We start from the raw sequence: 18,163 nt of genomic DNA, 5'->3' as shown, positions 1-18,163 counted from the left end.
TGGAGTTTCCTGGGTTAAGCTCTGCCTCATTCTTAAACAATGGTGACACATTTGAAATTCCTCCCCACCCACTGGAACTAATCCTGTTTAAAAGATGCCTTTTTAGCACCTCTTCTTTATCTATCACAATACTGATCAGTTGCGAAACATTCACATTCTCAATTGGGCCACTGTCAGTATCTACTAATTTGGTAAAAACAGAAGCAAAGTATTCACTTATTAACTTTGCTGTACCCTTTACTTCAGTGATCAACTTGATCCTGCCTGCTCCTTATGAGTCCCACTCTATCCTGTGCTAATCTTATAGGGATAATATGTTTGAAGAACATTGTGCTATTTGTTTGAGTGTGACCTGCCATCCTTTCCTCATGCATCGTCTTCGCCTTCTTTATACCAGACTTAGCATCTCTCCTGCATTTGAGATACATTTCCTGATTCCTATTGCTTTTATTATTCTGACATGCATCATATGCCTCCCTTTTTGCCTTATTTCCTCATCAATGTCTTCAGACATCCAGGATATTGAAGCTTTGAATGTAGAACATACATAGAACACAGAACATTACAGCACAGTACAGGCCCTTTGGCCCTCGATGTTGTGCCGACCTGTCATACCAATCTGAAGCCTATCTAACCTACACTATTCCATGTACATCCATATGCCTATCCAATGACAACTTAAATGTACCTAAAGTTGGCGAATCTACTACCATTGCAGGTAAAGCGTTCCATTCCCTTACAACTCTCTGAGTAAAGAAACTACCTCTGACATCTGTCCTATATCTTTCGCTCCTCAATTTAAAGCTATGTACCCTTGTACTCGCCATCACCATCCTAGGAAAAAGGCTCTCCCTATCCACCCTATCTAACCCTCTGATTATTTTATATGTCTCAATTAAGTCACCTCTCAACCTTCTTCTCATTAACGAAAACAGCCTCAAGTCCCTCAGCCTTTCCTCGTAAGGCCTTCCCTCCATACCAGGCAACATCCTAGTAAATCTCCTTTGCGCCCTTTCCAAAGCTTCCAAATCGTTCTCATAATGCAGTGACCAGAACTGTATGCAATACTCCAAGTGCGGCTGCACCAGAGTTTTGTACAGCTGCAGCATAACCTCACGGCTCCGGAACTCGATCCCTCCATTAATAAAAGCTAAAACACTGTATGCCTTCTGAACAACCCTGTCAAGCTGGGTGGCAACTTTCAACGATCTGTGTACATGGACGCCGAGATCTCTCTGCTCATCTACACTACGAAGAATCTTACCATTAGCCCAGTACTTTGCATTCCGTTTACTCCTACCGGAGTGCATCATGTCACACTTGTCCGCATTAAACTCCATTTGCCACCTCTCAGCCCAGCTCTGCAGCTTATCTATGTCTCTCTGTAACCTAAAACATCCTTCGTCACTATCCACAAATCCACCGACCTTAGTGTCGTCTGCAAATTTACTAACCCATCCTTCTACGCCCTCATCCAGGTCATTTATAAAAATGACAAACAGCAGTGGACCCAACGCCGACCCTTGCAATACACCACTAGTAACTGCTGTCCAGGATGAACATTTCCCATCAACCATCACCCTCTGTCTTCTTTCAGCAAGCCAATTTCCAATCCAAATTGCAATCCCCTTCCTCCGCATTTTGTACAATAGCCTACTGTGGGGAACTTCATCAAACACCTTGCTGTAATCCATATACACCACATCAACCGGTTTACTCTCATCTACCTGTTTGGTCACCTTCTCAAAGAACTCAATAAGGTTTGTGAGGCACGATCTACACTTCACAAAACCATGCTGACTATCCCTAATCAAATTATTCTTTTCTAGATGATTATAAATCCTATCTCCTATAACCTTTTCCAACACTTTACCAACAACTGAAGTAAGGCTCACTGGTCCATAATTACCAGGGTTGTCTCTACTCCCCTTCTTGAACAGGGGAACCACATTTGCTATCCTCCAGTCGTCTGGCACTATTCCTGTAGACGATGATGAGTTAAAGATCAATGCCAAAGGCTCGGCAATCCCCTCCCTGGCTTCCCAGATGATCCGAGGATAAATCCCATCTGGCCCAGGGGACTTAGTAACTTCACACGCTGTAGGATTTCTAATACCTCTTCCTTGTGAACCTCAATCCCATCTAGTCTAGTCGCCTGTATCTCAGTATTCTCCTCGACAACATTGTCGTTTTCTGGAGTGAATACTGTCGAAAAATTTTCATTTAATGCTTTCCCTATCTCCTCTGACTCCACACACAACTTCCCACTACTATCCTTGATTGGCCCTAATCTTACTTGCGTCATTCTTTTATTCCTTAAATACCTGTAGAAAGCCTTTGGGTTTACCCTGATCCTACCCGCCAACAAACTCTCATGTCTCCTCCTGGCTCTTCTGAGCTCTCTCTTTAGGTCTTTCCTGGTTACCTCGTAGCCCTCAAGCGCCCTAACTGAGCCTTCACATCTCATCCTAACATAAGCCTACTTCCTCCTCTTGACCAGAGATTCCACTTCCTTCGTAAACCACAGCTCCCGCACTCTACAGCTTCCTCCCTGCCTGACAGGTACATACTTATCTCGGACACACAGGAGCTTTTCCTTGAATCAGCTCCACATTTCTAATGTGCCCATCCCCTGCAGTTTCCTTCCCCATCCTATGCTCCCTAAATCTTGCCTAATCTCATCGTAATTGCCTTTCCCCCAGCTACAGCTCATTCCCCAGTGGTATACTCCTATCCCTTACCATCACTAAAGTAAACATAACAGAATTGTGATCGCTATCACCAAAGTGCTCATCTACTTCCAAATCTAACACCAGGCCAGGCTCATTACCCAGCACCAAATCTAATGTGGCTTCGCCCCTTGTTTGGATAGACCGTAGTTATTTCTCATGGGTAAGTATCAAACTAGCAAATTGTTGTTCTGTCTTATGAAAGTCTCCAGTTTTTCATTCAATATTTTATCCACCAAAATGCTTTCCCAATCAACCTACTCCAGTTCAACATTTAGACCCATAAAATCTGCCCTTTTCCAGTTTGTAATCTTAATCCTTGACTGATTTTTATCCTTTTCCAACGTAATATTGAACCTTATTGCATAATTGTTTTATTCATCCAACCTGACATTGTCCACTTGGCCTGCCTTATTTTCTAGGAACAGATCCAGCACAGCTTCCAACGGCTTAGACATGGTTAGTTGGCTGCATTGGGTACTACGATCTTTCGCGTAGTTACGGAGTCAGAGTCTTACAGCATAGGAACAGACCTTTCTGCCCAACTCATCCATGCTGACCTGGTCTCCTAAACAGAACTAGTTCCATTTGCCTACATTTGACCCATATCCCTCTAAATCTTTCTTATCCACGTACCTGTCCAAATATCATTCAAATGTTGTAATTATACCAGCCTCTACCACTTTGTCTGGAACCTTGCTCCATACACGCACCACCGTCCATATGAAAAGGTTGCCCCGCAAGGCCTATTTAAATAATTCGCCTCTTGTCCCAAACCTGTGCTGTCTAGTTTTAGACTCCCCTACCCTAGAAAAAAGGACTTGGTTATTCACCTTATCTGTGCCCTTCATAATTTTATAAACCTCTACGAAGTCACCCCTCAGCATCCTCCGTACCAGGAAAAAAGTCCCAACCTTTCCAGCCTCTCCGTGGAACTCAAAACTCTCCAGCTTTGGTTACATCATTATAAAATTATTTTGCACCCTTTCTAATTTAATAATATCTTTCCTAAAGTAGGGCAACCAAAGTTATACACTACACTCCAAATGTGGCCTTACTAGCATCTTGTACATGCTGAATTGCAAAACAGGATGCTACCTTTGTTGGGACAACTAATGATCAGTGGTTGAATAACACATTACCTAACTAAAATTATGTCAAATATTTTTCTTGGGTTTTAATTTTCTTTTTATTCATTCACGGGATGAGGGTGTCGCTGACAAGGTAGCATTTACTGACCACCCCTAATTGTCCAGAGGGTAGTTAAGAGTCAACCACATTGCTGTGGGTCTGGAGTCACATGTAGGCTCAACCAGGTAAGAAAGGCAGTTTCCTTCCCTAAAGGATGTGAGTGAACCAGGTGGGTTTTTCCGCAACTAGGCCATCATCTCCCCTATTTTTGTAAAAATAAAGTGTGTTTTGATTAAAGCCTATTGTGGGCTAATCAAATCACATCTGAAACACAGCACCTTACATGGCCCTTTAAATGAATATAAAAATTAGAGGCCCTTACAATAGAATGGGGGAGGGGATGGTGGTGGTGATGTCTGGCCTGGTCTGGTCCATAAAGCAATAGAAATTAAAGTGGCTGTCGCCACACAAGGTACAATTAACAACTGTTTCATTTTCTGAGGGAGGACTGACTATCTTTGCATAATTTCAGACCCTTCAAAGACAATAAAATTAACAGACACCTATACAATCCAAGTGAAAGACATCTATCGTCACAGAATCCTCTATGTGGGTCTCATGCACTGAATTGCTGAGTCAACTAAATGTTCTGGCCCAAATACTCATTATTATATCATGCAATGTTACAGATCATTCCTACTAATAACTGTGAGGCACAAACAACATTTTGAGTCTTAGGATAAATCACCCACTTGTCAATGTAGCAATCATGTCCAAGGCCCCATAAGTTGCAGAAGGTGCAGGAGATGCTTACTTCATACCTCAGACCATAAGACATCTACTCTTACTCTTATTTCTTCTCTAGACAACTGGAGGATGCCCTGATGCTTTGGATGGGTGAGGGGGATCCATGAAATAAACAGCATTGCAATGTTGAGACTGCTCTCCAGACAAAAAATACCTTCAGTATCTTACACTGCAACTAAGTTGACAAAAACAAAACATGGAAATCTTTTTCAGTGAACACTGTTCAACGGAATTGAGTTCCATAAAGCCATTTTTTACTAACTACAATGTTTTAATGCTCATAGAATCCCTACAGTGTGGAAACAGGGCATTCAGCCCAACAAGTCCACACTGCCTGTCCGAATGGCATCCCACCCAGACCCATTCCCCTGCCCTTTACCTATAAATTAGGCATTAGGTAAATGCCTAATGTCTAATCCACCTAATTTCCATACTCCAAAACACAACAGGCAATTTAGCGTGGCTAATCCACCTAACCTGCACATCTTCAGACCGTGGAAGGAAACCAGAGCACCCAGCAGAAACCGACACAAACACAGGAGGAATGTGCAAGCTCCAAAGCGTCAATACCCAAGGGTGGAATTGAACACAGGTCCCTGGTGTTGTGAGGCAACAGTGCTAACCATTGAGCTACTAATATTTCAGTGCAGTGCATGTAGTTTTATAAAGTTAACTTTAGAAACAAGTTTAGATAGAAAATTTCAAACCATCCACAGTCACTCATTCAATTCTAATAAAGTTTTATGCTACTATGGTAGCTATGGAAAGAACAGCTGTTTTACAGATTGGTTCCGAACATTGTGAGTCACTTGGGAAAGCCAGCCTCTATACCTTCATTCTTGTAATTGCAGCAAAATATTATGCTATTACACAACTGATGACAAAAAATGAACATGTATTTATAGAAGTATTAAGGAAAATTAAATGAAGTTTAACCCCTGCCACCAATTCAAGTCGACTTCCTTTCTCTTTCTTTCTTCCTTTACTTCCTAGTAGGTGCAGTCCTGGAATCTGCAGCTAGTGTTGAGAAACATGTTTAGTGGAGCCTCTTGACTTGGGAGTCTTGGACAGGGCATGGGTGCTTGCGGCTACAGGTGCCACACGTGCTGAATGTGACCTGCCCAAATGCACGTTAATCCTTCACAGCTTAAACGACCACAGGGTTGATGGTAGTAAATACAATTGATGTGAAAAAAGACCCAATCTTGACAGGAGACTACTGGCGGAGTCTGTGTGAGATTTGTCCTCTGACTAGCTGCCTACTGGCACCACCCTATCTTCTGGTGAGGAAAGGGTACCGGGAGTGAATTCAAAGTTTCTTACCCCGCTATTGCCTTTTTGTTGGTGCTGAGCATTAATAGCTGACGTGATGGAATACAAGTCAATGCACATACCCAGACACTGAGTGTGCTGGACAGCCAGCCACCTGTTCATCAAGTCAGCCTGATGCTCATGTTCCTACACGGTATACACAGCATTGATACAGTCATCTAAAATTCATATCAGTTTGCAACTGCCTCCAAGCAACTTGCTGTTGTTCCTATGCCTGCTTCTATATTTGGCTGAACTAATAGAACATAGATCAGTACTGCACAGGAAAGGGCCCTCCAGCTCACCATGTCCGTGCCAGCCATGATGCTATTCTAAACTAAACTCATCTGCTTGTATATGGTCCACATTTATCCTTTCTGTGTTCTTGTGTCTTCGTAAACTTTGATAACATTACAGCTGCGGCCACGTCTCCTGGCAGTGCATTCCAGGCACCTCCCACATGCTATGTATAAAACCTTCCTCAAACATCTCATTTAAACTTTTCCTCTCTCATGTTATGACCTCCTAGTATTTGATATTTCCACCCTGGGAAGAGACTCTGACTATCCACCCCAGCTATGCCTCTCAGAATTTTGGATAATTCTATGAGGTTGCCCCTTTGTATCTGATATTCTAGCAAAAATGATCCAAGTTTATTTGCCCTCTCCTTATAGCTACTACATTCCAATCCAGGCAATATCCTGGTAAACCTCTTCTGCACTTCCTCCAAAGCCTTCACACTCTAAGTCCCTAGAATTTTATATGGTGCTCCAGATATGGTCAACTTTTATATCACCTTATTCACTTGTACTGGCTGATATAATGGAGTCATCTCCTACCTTAAGTTGTACACATGCCTGGTCTTTGGTAGTCCTCTAAGTGACAGCAAACAAGGGAATTTTTTGTTGGCCTGCTGCTGAGGTGTGATAATGACACCAGCATGTGCTCCAGATTCTAATCTGTCAGAATCTATGTTAGTGGTGGATACATGAAGCAGTCTTGCTGGTTCATCTCAGAAGCATCTGTGGGTTCTTCCTCAAAGGTGGAGGAGATGTCTAGCATGGCCATCCTTTTGAGGGCAAAGACTGAGTGGATGACCCTAGTACTTCCAGGTGACAAAATAGAGGATGACTGTGAAATAGCAAAATAAATTTGGGCAGTGACTCTTGGTCGATTAATGAGGCATGGAGGTTTCGGCATAATTATGGTCTTCAGGAGTGTGATGCAATACCCTCCATTTGCCTGGATGACTGCAACTCTGACAAACTCAAGAAGTTTGACACCATTCAAAACAAAAACACCCTCTTTGATGATTAGTACCACTTACACAAACATTCACTTCTTCAACCATTATACACAATCGCAGCAGTGTGTATAATCCAAAAGATGCATCGCAGAAATTTGTCAAGGCTATTTATACAGTATATCCAGACCACCACTACTGCCATCTAGGAGGACAAAATCAAAATATATAACAACATTATCACTGCAAGTTCCCTACCAATCCATTCATCATCCTATATTGGAAATACTGTGAAATTCCTTCAAGGCTGCTGCATCAAAATCCTAGAATTCCATCCCTAACAGCAATGTGGATGTACCTACACAAATGGACTGCAACAGAACAAGAAAGCAGATTCCCACTGCCTTCTCAAAGGGCACCTAGGGATTGGGAATAAATGTTGGGCTAGCTAACAAAGGCCACATCCCATGAATGAATAAAAAGCATTTCCAAATTTTGTCTTACTACTGATATACAGCTAATAAAATCTCATTTTTAATATAGTACATTTTGGCAATCCCTTGCCTTCAATGTCAGCTTGTGCTGATTGAGATCTGTATCAGCTTGCTGAGCCTTGATGAACAAAGGCATTTTGAACACTTCCTTTGGCTTTTCCAAATTGTCACAGCTTAACTGGGAATAGTGCACCGAAATTTATGCCTCACTGTTCCACAAGCCTTCGCAAAATGAATAACATTCCAACTAAACAATCAACATTGCCAATTTTTCTGTTACTCAGAACAAAAGCAATTCACACCAGCTTTTGCCCTAACTGAAAATGATTCACTTTTAACATATCTCAGAGAAGAGAGAGGATTATTAATCTACTAAAATGCAATTTATATGCCTTAAAAACAAAACAAATATACACATACATAATCACAATTAAGGCAGACAAAAGACAGATGGTTTGGTAGATCTTATGAGTTGGAAAAAGCAGGGAATAAAGTTCTGATGATCAAATATCCAGGATCACAAGAACAGGTGAAATTGTTTCTCGCAGTTCCATTAATTTCAGGAATGATAACACACTGTTGTCCATTAAACCAGTGGACTGAGGTCTTTGCTTGTTAGGATTTTTTTCATCTTTAAACATTTTTTCTCCTTTCATTCACACCAGAAGGGAGTGGAGTGGAGGGTTGGAGGGGGGTGGTGGTGGTGGTACAGAGAGAGAGAGAGAGAGAGAGACAGACAGAAAGACAGACAGACAGAGAAAGAGAGAGAGAGAGAGAGAGAGATTTTCAGTTTGCTATCCCTGAGGGTCTCCAACTGCTCTGTTATAGGTTTGAAGCAAGTTGCAGCTTGGCCAATCTGAGGACTATTGTCAGGCAGTATTTTTTTCTTAAAATTTCCTAGTCTGCTTCGTCTCAATAATGTAGCAATCTCACTGACTATCTCCATGACAGCGGCATTGTCTTGACAGCTAAAAATGTGCTGCATTTGATTTTCACAAACTGCAAGCTCTCTTGGTATTTCAGCCATATAGCAGTGTCTGGATTCCACTTCAGTTTATAGACTAAGAAGAAAAAATATGTGGTCTGTGGCAAAATCCCCGAAGAAAGTTACATATCATCAAAGGTCTACCTGTGGTGCCAATTTGGTGGTGATGATGGACTTTGTTTAGCCATTGCTTGTGTTGCTGCTCAGCCTTAATGGTACAATTTTGAGGTGAATACAAGATTAGAGGGGCCTCAGGGTTCATGTGCAGCATTGTCTGAATGCAGCCAGGTAAGGTCAAATAGGTGTTAAGAAGTCTTATAGAATCTTAGGGTTTACACATAAAGGCATAAAGTGATGTTTCACATCTACTGGTCAGACTACTTTAGGAGTATTCTGTTCAGTTATGGACACCTTACTTCAGGAAGGATGTTAAAACCTTGGAGAGTTGGAAAGGAGATCTACTAGAATGTTTCGAGGAATGAGGTATTTTAGAGTAAGGAAAAATTAGAGAAATTAGGTTTATTCTCACTGTGGCAGAGAAGATTAAGAGGTAACCTCATTGGGATGTTCCAAATTATGTACTACTTTGACATGGTAAAAAAGTATGTTCTGTTTCCTCTAGCTGGGGTCACAATTTCAAGATTGGCAGGAAGATACCCAGGAATGAGATGAGGAGAAGCTTCTTCATTGTACAAAATGCAGAGGAATGGGATTGTGGGAGATACAGCAGTTTGGATCGAAAATTGGCTTGCTGAAAGAAGACAGAGGGTGGTAGTTGATGGGAAATGTTCATCCTGGAGAGCAGTTACGAGCGGTGTACCGCAAGGATCGGTGTTGGGTCCACTGCTGTTCGTCATTTTTATAAATGACCTGGATGAGGGCGTAGAAGGATGGGTTAGTAAATTTGCAGATGACACTAAGGTCGGTGGAGTTGTGGATAGTGACAAACGATGTTGTAGGTTGCAGAGAGACATAGATAAGCTGCAGAGCTGGGCTGAGAGGTGACAAATGGAGTTTAATGTGGACAAGTGTGAGGTGATGCACTTTGGTAGGAGTAAACGGAATGCAAAGTACTGGGCTAATAGTAAGATTCTTGGTAGTGTAGATGAGCAGAGAGATCTCGGTGTCCATGTACACAGATCCTTGAAAGTTGCCACCCAGGTTAACAGGGTTGTTAAGAAGGCATACAGTGTTTTCGCTTTGATTAATAGAGGGATCGAGTTCCAGAGCCATGAGGTTATGGTGAAGCTGTACAAAACTCTGGTGCGGCCGCACTTGGAGTATTGCGTACAGTTGTGGTCACCACATTATAAGAAGGATGTGGAAGCTTTGGAAAGGGTGCAGAGGAGATTTACTAGGATGTTGCTTGGTATGGAGGGAAGGTCTTACGAGGAAAGACTGAGGAACTTGAGGCTGTTTTCGTTAGAGAGAAGAAGGTTGAGAGGTGACTTAATTGAGACATATAAAATAATCAGAGGGTTAGATAGGATGGATAGGGAGAGCCTGTTTCCTAGGATGGTGACGGCGAGCATGAGGGAGCATGGCTTTAAATTGAGGGGTGAAAGATATAGGACAGATGTCAGAGGTAGTTTTTTTACTCAGAGTACTAAGGGAATGGAACGCTTTGCCTGCAATGGTAGTCGATTCGCCAACTTTAAGTACATTTAAATCATCATTGGTCAAGCATATGGACGTACATGGAATAGTGTAGGTTAGATGGGCTTCAGATTGGTATGACAGGTCGGCACAACATCGAGGGCCGAAGGGCATGTACTGTGCTGTAATGTTCTATGTTCTTCATTTCAGAGAGGTGTTAGTATTTCAAATGTCCTGCCTGGGAGATGGCTTTCATAGGAAGTTTCAAAAGAGAGCTGGATATGTATTTAAAAAGTGATTAATTTAGAGGGCTATTGAGTTAGTACCAGAAAATGACACTAACTGTGTAGCTCTTTCAGGAGCTAGTGCATCAAATGACCACCCTCTGTACTGTGAATTCTACAGTTCGAAGTTTCTATGATTGGCTGGCGTCTAGTCGTCTGGAACTTTTCCTGTGGCCAGAGAGGATTTGAAAATTATTGCCAGCACCCCTGTTATTTCTTTGCTTGCTACTCTCAACAGTCTGGGATATATTCCATCCAGCCATGGAGATTTACCTACTTCTAAGCCTGCAAGACCAATAAGATCCGTTGTAATGAAAAAGAAATTGCTGGAGCAACTCAATAGGTCTAGCAGCATCTATGGAGGGAAAGCAGAGTCAACATTTCTAGTCCAGTGACCAACTTCAGAACTAATAGTGCCTGGTGGTATACATGCCGCTGACAGGGTCAGGGAAAGGTGTGAGCAGAGCCTAGAGAGAGAGAAAGAAAGTTAGAAAGCCACAGGGCCACGGGGGTGGTTGATCTAAGTGGGAGGATGAAAATGGGAGCAATATGTAGGTGAAAATGGGTTAGATGTATTGAAAGTAGTCCATTATCATGACAGGGCCTGGGATGTGACGATGGGTAAAGGAGGTGTTCATGCTCCAGAATTATTGAACTAGATATCGATTTTTGATGGTTGCAGGGTCGCCAAGTAGAAAATGAGATGCTGCTCTTCCTACTTCTGCTAAACCTTACTGCAGCACTGCAGCACATCCACTACTTAGACCCCTTGGCATCAGGGTAGCCCACAAACCCACCAACACACTAAAACAGCAGCTAATGAACTTACAAGACCCTATACAGACAACAAATAAAACGAACGTCATCTACAAAATACCTTGCAAGAACTGTGACAAACACTACATTGGACAAACTGGCAGGAAGCTAGCCACCAGGATACATGAACATCAACTAGCCACAAAACGACATGACCCACTATCACTCGTATCCTTACATACAGATAAGGAAGAACACCACTTTGATTGGGACAACACATCCATCCTAGGACAAGCCAAACAGAGACATGCACGAGAATTCCTAGAAGCATGGCATTCCAACCAGAACTCCATCAACAAACACATTGATTTGGAGCCAATCTACCATCCCCTGAAAAGAACAGGAAATGACATCACCAACCCAAAGAAACCTAACCAGATAAATAGAAAGCGGGACATAACACCAGCGCTTCGTCGGAGGCTCACTGATGATGTTACCTAGAATGGTGTCGAAACGTCTGAAAACTAACCTTCCAGCTCAGCGAGCAAACTCACATCCAGAACAATAAATACTATTGTGCTTTTTTTGGCTGGACTTCCTGCTGAATCATGAGCGACTAGAATTTTGAAGTTGCACATCTGAGTTCATAAATAAAGAAATTCAAAAGTAATGGCGTGTTTCAGGAAATCTTATTAAAACAATTATTCTTACCTTTTGTATGGTCATTAACTCTCCAAAATAGTGTTGAAGAATACGTTCAACTGTAACTTCAATTTCTGACTCAAGTGATTGTATATTCAATTTCTGAAATCTAAGGTTACAAGTTTAACAAATACAAACTGTAATTCAACAGAAATCATGAAAAGCAAATATCATTATTACATTTTATATTGAAAAAGGTAGGTTTGGTATTGGTTTGGTATTGAGATAACAGGCTAGAAATAAGAATTTAAAATAAAATTAACAATGCTAGAATAGGGAAGAATAATGTGCATTAAAATTTGCAATAACATTTATCACATTTTGAACACATTTCCATTCTTAAACCCTCATTTCACAATTTTGTGTTTCCAGCAGGCAGACACATGCAACTGGATCATGGCTGGAGACGTTGCATTTTTGTTGTGGTGACCCATTGTACTGGGTGAGAATATAACACTCATTATATCAAATTGCTTCAGAATACTCACTGTTCCAATATATTTTGAAGAAGTCTACTAATTTGTGACAGTCAGGAGTTTATGGAAATTGTGATTGAATGATAACAGCAATATCCGGACATAGCTTTATCAGTAAAACACAAACACAGCATTCAAGTTACTTACAAACCAGGCAATTTTTGGTCTCCCACAGCCAGTGGAAAGTATGCAAAATAATTTCACCTCCAGAAAATTGGATCATAAACATATTTGAGGCATAATGTGTTCCAGTAACAAAACCATCTCTACAATTGAGACTGCCACCTTCTAAAATTATTTTACCCTATTTTCAGTTATCCTCAAATGCTCATTTTATGTCTCAGTATGACCAATTGGCTTAAATGATGTCTAAGCACCCACCAGCAAGTTTGTTCACTAAATCAAATTTCTCTTGAGACGATAATAGTGAGTTATTCAACAGAAGCAGTGCATTTGGTATCTGTCTGTCCAAAATGCTGTTAGGAAGAGGATTTTGAGATTTTGATACTACATTGAAAGCACAGGAAAGTGGTACCAACAGAGGATGATGTGTGATTTAGATGGATATTTGTAGTCAATGATACTCCTATGAATTTATTGACCTTCCTATTCCAGGTAGTAAAATTTGCTTGTTTATACAGTATGATCAAAGAAGGCATGTTGTTGCAGTGCACCTTGCATATTAAAAGGACTGCAGCTCCAATGGGGTGCCGGTGTTGGTGGAGGGTATGGTAATTAGATAATTGGAATGCTGATCTAGTGGGCTGGTTTGTCTTAGATGGTGTAGTTTTAGAGTTTCCAGTATATTGGCGGGCAGCAACATCCAGGCAAATGGAGAGTATTCTATCATGGAGTCTTAACTACCATTAGGAAAATACATTTGGTTGTTTAAGTCAGAAATCTCAGCTCCGGAACATTTCTGCAAGAAATACACATAACGGTGTCTGAGGCCCAAATATCTTCAACTGCTTTATCAATAAACTTCATTCCACTATAAGGTCAGAAGGAGGGACATTCATTGATCATTGCATAATGTTCAGCATCATTCATGGACTCGAAGGTGCTGAGCCAGTCCACTTCCAAATTCAACACAATCTAAATTTGGGCAGACAGGTGGCATGTATCAACTGTGCCACATAAATTCCAAGCAATGGCCTCCTCCAAGTAGACAGAATCTAATTATTGCTCCTTCACATTCAATGATATTACCATACTGAAACTCCCACTATTGATATTCCATAAAACCATAAGATATAGGAGCGGAATTAGGCCATTTGGCCCACTGAGTCTGCTGTGTCAGTCAATCATGGCTGATATGTTTCTCAACCCTTTTCTCCTGCCTTCTCCCTGTAACACTTGATTTCCTCATCAATCAAAAACCTATCCATTTCTTTTTTAAATACACTCAATGACTTGACCTCCACAGCACTCTGTGGCAATGAGTTCCACAGATCAATCACCCTCTGACTGATGAAATTCCTCCTCATCTCATTTCTAAACTGTCATCCTTCATTTTGACATCGTGCCCTTTGGTCCTGGACTCTTTTACAAGTGGAAACATCTCCACTTCCACTGTAGCCAGATCTCTCAGTACTCTGTAAGCTTCAATCCGATCCCCCTCTTTCTTATAAATTCCATCAAGCACAGACCCAGGGTCCTCAACTTCTCCGTATACGACAAACACTGGATTTCCCAGGTTCATTTTTGCAAATCCCTTCTGCAGCCAGGCCAGCGCCTCATACAGCCTCAGCGGTACATCTCTGCTCTTGTATTATAGCCCTTTGAAATGAATGCCAACATTGTATTTGCCTTCGTAACTACTAAATAAACCTGCATGTTAACCTTAAGCAAATATTGAACTAGAACTCTCAAGTCCCTTTGTCTTTCTGATTTCCAAACCCTTCCACAGTTAGAAAGGAGTGGAGGTTGAAAACACTGAGACTATCAAGTTCCAATGAGTGATGACAACTCACAAACTATTCTGGACATCCAATGTAGATGCGACAGTCAAAAAGGCACATCAATGCTTCTTCTTCCTCAGGCAGCTTAGGAAATTCAGCATGTCCATAAGGACCCTCATTGCCTTTTTCTGATCAGACCATCACAGAAGCCAACCACCATGGACTCCATTTATACTTCATGTTGCCACTGAAAGGCTGCCAATATCATCAAAGGCCCCTCCCACCCCAGTAATGCTCTCCTACAACCTCTTCCGTCAGGCAGAAAATACAGAAGCCTGAGCACATGCACCAACAAGTTCAAGAACAGCTTCTTCTATGCCACTATTGGACTGATGAATGAACTCTCCAACTTCAAATAATGCTGCTCTTATTAATGTTGATCTTGCCTAGCACACGGTATTACCTGAATGCCTTACCCGTCCAAGTGTTTTTTTTTCACTTGACAATCTGTATGTTCTGGCTTACTATGATCTGCCAGCCTGGATCCTGAAGACAATGTTAACTGTTTAGCTAAAGCTTGGTTTTACTTTAGGATTTTGCTGTGGCCTAAAGTAAAAGTAGGGCGGCATGATGGCTCAGTGGTTAGCACTGCAGCCTCACAGCACCAGGGACCCGGGTTCGATTTCAGCCTCGGGCAACTGTCTGTGCAGATTAGATTAGATTGGATTAGATTCCCTACAGTGTGGAAGCAGGCCCTTTGGCCCAACAAGTCCACACCACCCCTTGCAGCATCCCACCCAGACCCATCCCGCTATAACCCACACATACCTGAACACTATGGGCAATTTAGCATGGCTAATCCACCCAGCCTGCACATCTTTGGACTATGGGAGGAAACCGGAGCACCCAGAGGAAACCCAGGGCTTCAACGAGTAGGTGTGGTTTCTTGATCACATCATTAATCCCACATACCAGTCTCTCAGCATCTCATTAAGGATAAATTAAAGGTCACATGCCCCTGCCAATTGTTTTTTTTTGCCATTCATTTGTTGGATGTGGGTGTTGCTGGCTGGCTAGTATTTCTTGCCCTTGGCAAAGTGGTAGTGAGTTGCCTTCTTGAACTGCAGCAGTCCTCCTGCTATGGGTTGACCCACAATGTTATGAGGGAGGAAATTCCAGGATTTTGAATGGAACCCAGGTCCCTGGTGCTGTGAAGCTGCAGTGCTAATCACTGAGCCACTGTGCTGCCCCAAAGTTTGCACATTCTCCCTGAGTCTGTGTGGGTTTCCTCTGGGTGCTCTAGTTTCTTCCCGTAGTCCAAAGATGTGCAGGCTAGGTGAATTGGCCATGTTAAATTGCCCATAGTGTTCAGGGGTGTATGAGTTATAGGGGGATGGGTCTGGGTGGGATGCTCCAAAAGGCGGTGTCGACTTGTTGGGCCGAAGGGGCCTGTTTCCACACTGTTGGGAATCTAATCTACAGCCAAGCCTCAGCTAAACAGGATATATCCAGAGTGAGGCTATGTAATTGCCTGCACTGAAGTGGCATTCCCCAAACTCAGTCAGCCTAGTGAGGGTGAGAGAGAGATAATGGGAACTGCAGATGCTGGAGAATCAGAGATAACAAAATGTTGAGCTGGATGAACACAGCAGGCCAAGCACCATCTTAAGAGCACAAAAGCTGACGTTTCAGGCCTAGACCCTTCTTCATCCTTCTCTGATGAAGGGTCTAGGCCCGAAACATCAGCTTTTGTGCTCCTAAGATGCTGCTTGGCCTGTAGTGTTCATCCAGCTCCACACTTTGTTATCTCAACCTAGTGAGGGTATCCACTTCCATCTGCATACCCTATATATCATATGCTCCACTTATCACATTTTCTGATGAAAAAGCCAGTTGTAGTGCATGTTTGAATTCCAGTTGGGTTTCAATGAGTAGGTGTGGTTTCTTGATCACATCATTAATCCCACGTACCAGTCTCTCAGCATCTCACAAAGGATAAATTAAAGGTCACATGCCCCTGCCAATTGTTTTTTTCTCGCCATTCATTTGATGGATGTGGGTGTTGCTGGCTGGCTAGCATTTCTTGCCCATCCCTAGTTGCCCTTGGCAAAGTGATACTGAGCTGCTTTCTTGAACTGCAGCAGTCCTCCTGCTGTGGGTTGACCCACAAAGTTATGAGGGAGGAAATTCCAGGATTTGATCCAAGTCAGGATGGTGAGTGACTTGGAGGAGAACGTGGAGGTTGTGGCGTTCCCACATATCTTCTGCCCTAGTCCTTCTAGATAGAAATGCTTGTGCATTTGGAAGGTGCTGTCTGAGGATCTTTGGTGAATTTCTGCAGTGCATCCTGTAGATAGTACACACAGCTGCTACTGAGCTTCGGTGGCGGAGGGAGTGACTGCTTGTGGATGTTGTGCCACTCAAGTGGGCTGCATTGTCCTGAATGCTGTCAAACTTCTAGAGTGTTGTTGGGGCTGCACTCATCCAGGCAAGTGGGGAGTATTCTATCACACTCCTGACTTGTGCCTTGTAGATGGTGGACCGGCTTTGAGGAGTCGGGAGGTGAGATACTCGCTGTAGTATTCCCAGCTTTTGGCCTGCTCTTGTAGCCACTCTGTTAATGTAGTGAGTCCAGTTGAGTTCCTGGTCAATGGTAACTCCCAGGATGTTGATAGTGGGGGATTCAGTAATGGCAACACTATTGAATGTCAAGGGGCAGTGGTTAGATTGTCTCCTATTGGTGATGGTCATAAGCCTGGCATTTGTGTGGCACGAACTTCACTTGCCACTTGTCAGTCCAAGCCTGGATATTGTCCAAATCTTGCTGCATGTGAACATGGACTGCTTCAGAATCTGAGGAGTCACGAATGATGCTGAGTTTTGTGCAATTATCGGCGAATATCTCTACTTCTGACCTTATGGAGGGAAGGTCATTGATGAAGCAGCTGAAGATGCTTGGGCCTAGGACACTACCCTGAGGAACTCCTACAGAGATGACCTGGAGCTGAGATGATTGACTTCCCACAGCCATGACCTTCTTTCTATGTCTCAAACTCATCAAAAATCTTGACACGGTTCTCTAACTGCTGAGTAAAACTGATAGGGTCTCAGAACTAGAGGAGGCTTGGGTTCATAGCATTCCTTAATGAGATCTGTCAACTCTTGAATGGTTTTAGTATCTGGTGCTTCAGGAAACATTAGGCATTTAATAACTGAAAAAGCTGTGGGTGCACAAGCTGTCATGAGAATTATACGTTGCTTTTCATCGGCTCCAATGTCATTTGCCCAGAAAAAAACAGTGCATTTTGTCCACATACTGGGGCCAGTCTTTGGTAGCAGGATCAAACAAATCACGCTTTCCAAATAACGGCATGATGTTAGAAATGGCTACCCAGAAACCCACAGCTGACAGTAGTGAGCAAATTTCTTTAGGAGGATAGAGTTTCCTCTCATTGCCACTGAAATAACTCCACAGAGGCCACTATCCCATCACTAAGTTACCCTTTAATTTTCTGTCTGAAATATTTGAAACTGATCCTGCTTCCTCAGAGCCAGCTCTCAGAATGAACAGAATCTCTGACATTCCTGTTTATATCTGTCAGCCAGGGCTCCTTGTTTAGACCAGGTCAACAACTCCTATCAATAAACTCATTTTCTTAGAAGTCCACCTTGCCCCTTCATTACAGTCACAACAGTTACATTTTATTGAAATGCAGGAAAAACACAAATGAATTAGCTGCATTTGCAG

General features: G+C 42.4%; 1 protein-coding gene across 1 annotated transcript in view; it reads right to left on the bottom strand.

Annotated features, from left to right (window-relative positions):
• LOC125452340 (dynein axonemal heavy chain 8-like) overlaps nucleotides 1-18,163 on the bottom strand; it is a 1,165,100-nt gene that overhangs the window by 877,263 nt on the left and 269,674 nt on the right. The window contains exon 15 of the mRNA XM_059645122.1: nucleotides 12,048-12,147. Coding sequence (XP_059501105.1) covers nucleotides 12,048-12,147 — 100 coding nt within the window. The remainder of the gene's footprint in view (nucleotides 1-12,047; nucleotides 12,148-18,163) is intronic.

This window comes from Stegostoma tigrinum, chromosome 4, assembly GCF_030684315.1.
Source record: "Stegostoma tigrinum isolate sSteTig4 chromosome 4, sSteTig4.hap1, whole genome shotgun sequence".
Classification (NCBI taxonomy): domain Eukaryota; kingdom Metazoa; phylum Chordata; class Chondrichthyes; order Orectolobiformes; family Stegostomatidae; genus Stegostoma; species Stegostoma tigrinum.
The sequence above is the reverse complement of the archived record's forward strand: the minus strand, read 5'-3'. Positions and strand labels throughout refer to the sequence as shown.